Source organism: Haematobia irritans, chromosome 4 (genome assembly GCF_050003625.1).
Source record: "Haematobia irritans isolate KBUSLIRL chromosome 4, ASM5000362v1, whole genome shotgun sequence".
In the NCBI taxonomy this organism is placed as follows: domain Eukaryota; kingdom Metazoa; phylum Arthropoda; class Insecta; order Diptera; family Muscidae; genus Haematobia; species Haematobia irritans.
In genome coordinates this window covers 33,209,253-33,215,759 of record NC_134400.1, presented here as the reverse complement: position 1 = coordinate 33,215,759, position 6,507 = coordinate 33,209,253, and the positions used below count along the sequence as shown (strand labels likewise).

Below are 6,507 nucleotides of genomic sequence, written 5' to 3'. Positions count from 1 at the left end.
CGTCATCTTCGTCATCATCATCCATTGAGTCTGTGTGTTGTCGCTTATGAAATGTGTTTGTGTGCACTATTTTATGAGATTCATTTCCTCCACAAAGGTGTTCGTTTTGTACTCACAAATACGCAGCAGTCACGCTTGGATATGTACGCACGCATTCATATATACACACACACACACGCGCGCGCTCGCTCTCTATCTATCATTAAGGGTTTAGAAAAAATGTTCAATTTCGAAATCACTTCAATGTTGTAGGCCTAAACAAACGGACGCGTAAACGGTTCTAATTGAATAAAATCCCCCAAAGAAAAGAAAACAAAACAACCAACGGAATATACCGTCGAAAATTAGAAGAATTCCTTGAGAAAAAATGATTTTGATATAAAATGGAGTGAAGAATAACAATATGGAAATAATTTTTGAAAGTGAAAAAATATTGGGAAAAATACAAAAAATATATAATTTTGTAAAAAATTAAAAAAGAAAAATATTGGAAAAATATCAGATAGAAAACAAGTGCTAAAACAAAAAATAGAGTTTTGGTGAAAAATTTTCCCCGAATTTGAATACCCAGTGTATTGTGAAACTCTGCCATAGCAAAAAAAAAAATTAAAAAAAAAAGAAAACTCCCTTCTTTTAATCAAAGTGATTTCTTTTTTGAGTTTTCGTGTAATCATTAACAACAATCTGGGTAGTCCATATTTACAAAACACGCCCGAGGGCCCGCATAGCCCGCTTTCCTTACAGTCATTTGCCACCAACTCTAAATTACATAGCAATCTGGCTTCTTTTACACCCGCTGGAAATTCTCCCATATCGAAAACATTTCATTTATCGCAAAATTCGGCCTTTAATTTAGCCTTACGTTCACCTTGCCCATCATCGTTTAATGCCTTTCAGGCTGTTGCTGTAGCCGCCGCCGCCGGTATTAACGCCGGTTTCACTTCACCGTCCCCCTCAACGATTTATCGCTTCAACGATCGTCTTGAAGACATTGTGGATTACAAACAATCATCATCGAATAGTATTAGCACCATTTCTCCTAAGCCCCAGCACAACGATCATCGCGATACCATGGATCTTATAAATCCCTATATGCGGCATCATACATTTGCCTCGGCAGCAGCTTCACAGAATTCCCCAACGGCTGCTGTTAATCTATTGAATCGTAGTCCCCCACTGCATCATCATCATCCGGGTCATTTGGCAAATGGATTTCCTGATCCCACACAAATGGAATATCAAAACCAATTGTTGGACTATCATAATGCTGCAGCGGCGGCAGCATATGCGGCAAATAATAATAATCATCCTTTGATGCTTTTGAAAAATAATCCCTCAACGGATAAAATACATGGTGAGCCAAAGTCCCCCAGATCGGCGGCTGATGATTCTTCCACACCTCCCCCTTTGATGACGAGCAATAACAATCATGGCTCGGGCGATCATCATCTCCATCATCAGCAGCACCAACATCAACATTCCAGCAACTCTCAAGCCTCATCCCGCCTACAATCGGAATCACCGGATAATTGCCATAATCAAAGAACCCGCTATGATAATAATTCTAGTCCTGGAGTCGATAGTTCCAAATCGTTTTCCGTTAGCCAGAGATCGAGTGAAGAGGCTGGCAATAATAGTGAATCAAGTCCCCCACCGGCCGATTATAGTCCTGAAAATCTATCCAATCGTAAATTTACCTCCTCCAATACAGGCCATCCTTTGGGTATCCACAATAATAATAACATTGGTCTGGATCACAAATTGCCTTTAAGTTTTTTGGGTCCTCCCTTGGCAGCATTACATTCCATGACTGAAATGAAAACTGGAGGAGCAACTACTGGTCCCGGTCAAAATCCTTTAAATGGCTCTTATGCAAACTCCCAGAATGTCCATATAATGGCCGAAAATCGTTCGACATCATCGTCATCATCCGGTATTGCTGGGACAACAAACACTCAGACTCAAGGTACGGCCAATCCCCATGGTATCGATACGATATTGTCGAAACCACCGCCGGTAACATCGGCGGGTTTAAGTGCTTTAACGGGAGGTAAGTTTTTTTTGGAAATTTTCTTTGATTAATTCGAATTCGAAGTAGTTTTGCAAATTTATTAGAGATTATTAAGGAATTTGGAGTAAAAAGAGAAAAATTAAAAAAAAAAAAATTTTGGGAGAAATTCTCTACAGGATGGCCGATATGGAATGGCTGAAAAGTTGAAAACTTTCAAGTTATAATAATTGAATAATTTTGAACGAAAGGGGAATACGCTTCCAATTCCTTAACCTGTTGAGTACCTCTTTTTTATTAAATACCTATGGAAGTTGCCTTCATCCTGGCAACAGGAACGACCATAAAGAAACCTTCGGAAGATCGGATCGGAAGAATTTTCTTTACTGTTTTATAGTCATACAACCATGGAAGTCTTTCGGAGAGAGACCATACGAACCATAAAGAAACCTTCGGAAGATCGGATCGGAAGAATTTTCTTTACTGTTTTATAGGCGTATTACCATACGCTCCCAATTCCTTAACATGTTAGGTTAGGTGGCAGCCCGATGTATCAGGCTCACTTAGACTATTCAGTCCATTGTGATACCACATTGGTGAACTTCTCTCTTATCATTGAGTGCTGCCCGATTCCATGTTAAGATCAATGACAAGGGACCTCCTTTTTATAGCCGAGTCCGAACTGCGTTCCACATTGCAGTGAAACCACTTAGAGAAGCTTTGACACCCTCAGAAATGTCACCAGCATTACTGAGGTGGGATAATCCACCGCTGAGAAACTTTTTGGTGTTCGGTCGAAGCAGGAATCGAACCCACGACCTTGTGTATGCAAGGCGGGCATGGTAACCATTGCACCACGGTGGCTCCCTTAACATGTTGACTCTCCCATTGTTATTAAATATGGACCTTAAGTTCATCCCGGCAACAGGAACGACCATAAAGAATCTTTCGGGAGATCGAATTGGAAGAGTTATTTTTTCTGTTTTATTGTCATACTACCATGGAAGTCTTTCGAACCATAAAGAAACCGTCGAGAGAAATCGGAAATTTTCTTTTCTGTTTTATAGTCATGTTACCATACGGTTCCAATTCCATAAGCTATTGAGTATCCGTTTGTTATAGAATAAGGATCTTGTGCTTATCCCGGCAACAGGAACGACCATAATGAAACCTTCGGGAGATCGAGTCGGAAGAGTTTTCTTTTCTGTTTCATAGTCGTACTACCATGGAAGTTTTTCGAAGAGAGACAAAACGAACCACAAAGAAGTCTTCGGAAGATATCGCAAGAGTTTTCTCTTCTGTTCCATAATCGTACTACCATGGAAGTTTTTCAAAAAGAGACCATACGAGTCGAAAAGAAACCTCCGGGATATCGGATCGGAAGAATTTTCTTTTCCGTTTTATAGTCGTATTACCATACGGTCCCAATTCCTTAACCTGTTGAGTATCCCATTGTTATTAAATATGGACCTTAAGCTCATCCCGACAACAGGAACGACCATCAAATAACCTTTGGGACATCGAATCGGACGAGTTTTCTTTTCTGTTTTATAGTGATACTACCATGCAAGTCTCTCGAAGAGAGATAGTGTAGATGAACTGGAAGAACATGACATTTATGTACTGACGATATTTTCTTCTCGGACCTTTGAAAATTTATGGTGGGGTCACGCAAATTGTTTAATAGGGCGTACTAATATCCGCAGCTGGTCTCCAAGGTAAAGAATCTCTAGTCGGGAGAATAATAATAAGTGTTAGAGTCGTTAGGGTCCTACAGCATTTAAATAAGAACCAATTTTCTATTTTGCTAGTTACCGTGATACTGGCATTATCCCATCGCCGATAGAAATAGTGTGGGCCACCGCAACGGTCGATGTTCCCCCACCGCTCATATTCATCGAACGATGGTGGAAATAAAGGTCGAATATTATAGGGAAAATATCGTAAAGATAGTATGGAAACCCCTGAGCAGACAAACATTTTGGCCGTCTACCATAGATTCCTCAGCAGGACTCGACATCATCGCACTCAGCATGCGTCAATCAAGAAAGGCGTAAAAATGAGGTTCCTCGCTTCATTCGCTGGCGAACAATGGCCACCAAAATCTCCGGATCGAAATCCTTGCACTTGGAGAATTTTAGAGAGTACGAAGGAACCTAAAAAAGTCCAAAGTTTCGTTGCTTTCAAGACCCAGGAATGCGCCAAAATACCACAAAGCTACTTTCGTCAAGCGTCTGATGGCCTTGTCGGCCATTTGAAGGCCATAATTCCTGCCAATTCGAGCAAATCTAAATCTGGAGAGTACTGGGAAACTGCATTTCATTTGTCTGGGGCATTTTAGAGAGTAGGAATGGCATTGAAAATACCAAAGTGCAGGTCATCTCACGACGTCGCTCCGCCGGAAATGAGCCCAAATACTGCAGAGCCTCTTTCGTGCAGCATGTGATGACTTTGGTGGCAACCATAAGGTAGACATTTCGAATAAATCTAAATCTGGGGAGTGATAGTAAATGGCATTTTATGTTACCACACGAAACTGAAAGACTAAAATGAAAATCAAATCATTAACGATATTTAGTGTCCATATTATATGTCCAAAATTAATTAGGACATGTCAGGAATAAATTGTATTTCTATTGGCCCAAGATGTCGAATCGGGTGGTTAGTCTATAAAGGAATTATAGTGAAACATTGATCGATATAAACTGTATTTGTCCCATAGCTCCTTTCGGATCTAAAGTACCTCAAGATTAAAACAAAAAAAAAAAAATACGACTTCCTTGTCCTCAAATACGACCCAACATATATTCTAAATTAGGTATAGCTCTTTGTGACTTTCAAATATTGGCCCTTAGCACAGCTTTTATGAATCCAACATACCTCTAGATTTGAAATTATAAGAATATCGGAGGAAAATTAGGGCTTCCATGCCCTCAAGGAATCTAATCGGAGGATCAAAAGTTCCCTTTCCTTTAAAAAGGGCAAAATGCAGACATCTAAAATGGCCATTACATCAACATTGTAGCGATATGTGAAAAACGGCAAGGATATCGCTCTCAAAGAAACTGAAAATTTTCGATTCTGCTACCAAGACTGTTTTATTCTATGGATTTGCGGGTTTCAGAGCTACGACCAAGTGGAGAAGCTCCTCAGATTTCTTCATCAAGAAGATATTGTTTCTGCCTATCAACACTGCAAATTTTTGGCAACTGGTTTACCCAATATGTTTCCGGCAACTCTCAAAATTCAATTCTCATACGTAAATAAGGTTGGGAGCCACCGTGGTGCAATGGTTAGCATGCCCGCCTTGCATACACAAGGTCGTGGGTTCGATTCCTGCTACGACTGAACACCAAAAAGTTTTTCAGCGGTGGATTATCCCACCTCAGTAATGCTGGTGACATTTCTGAGGGTTTCAAAGCTTCTCTAAGTGGTTTCACTGGAATGTGGAACGCCGTTCGGACTCGGCTATAAAAAGGAGGTCCCTTGTCGTTGAGCTTAACATGGAATCGGGCAGCACTCAGTGATAAGAGAGAAGTTCACCACTGTGGTATCACAATAGACTGAATAGTCTAAGTGAGCCTGATACATCTGGCTGCCACATAACCTAACCTAACCTAACCTAAATAAAGTTTTTATCATTACCAGTGGGAAGACTTCCCCATCTTCTAGCAGAGAAAACAATTGGGCGTCCTGTTTTCTGGGCGAAAAGGTGGGAGTTTTTAGGTACGCAATATGGCCTAAACATGAACTGGAATCTTAGAGAACATGCATTCAGTTTTCATCACGATGAACTCACTCGCGGCATATCGGAAAGGGAACGGGAGTTTGAACAGAGAGAGAGATTTAGGCTCACAAATTCATGACCTATACCCGTATCTCCAATATGACATGCCTTTTAAGATTTTCCTTCATATTTATTATTTGTTAATATTGTAACTGATTTATAAATTAATTTTCTAATCTAAAAAATCAAAACAAACTATGGTAGATTTTTTACTGTTTGGTAGATTGGTAGAATTCTTGATGTTTTGATATATTTTGCAAAACATTTCTCTTCAACTAAGATGCACTTCAATTTTTTATAAAAATAAAGTTTTGACAAAATTTTCTATAAAAATATAATTTTGACAAAAATTTTCTATAGAAGTAATAATTTGATAAATTATCTATAAAATACAATTGTGACAAATTTTTCTATAGAAATAAAATTGTGACCAAATTTTCTATAGAAATAAAATTGTGACAAAGTTTTCTATGGAAATACAACTTTTTAAAAATCTTCGATACTGGTAGGAATAAAATTTTAACCAAATATTCCATAGAAATAAAATTTTGACAATTTTTTTTTATAGAAATAAAACAATAAAGGTTAGGTTAGGTTAGGTGGCAGCCCGATGTATTAGGCTCACTTAGACTATTCAGTCCATTGCGATACCACATTGGTGAACTTCTCTCTTATCACTGAGTGCTGCCCGATTCCACGTTAAGCTCAATGA

At 39.1% G+C, this 6,507-nt stretch overlaps 1 protein-coding gene across 1 annotated transcript in view; it reads left to right on the top strand.

The window, feature by feature from the left end:
* The first annotated feature begins 461 nt into the window (after positions 1–461).
* HGTX (HGTX homeodomain transcription factor) overlaps positions 462–6,507 on the top strand; it is a 74,336-nt gene continuing 68,290 nt past the window's right edge. The window contains exon 1 of the mRNA XM_075305572.1: positions 462–2,050. Coding sequence (XP_075161687.1) covers positions 1,072–2,050 — 979 coding nt within the window. The 5' untranslated portion in view covers positions 462–1,071. The remainder of the gene's footprint in view (positions 2,051–6,507) is intronic.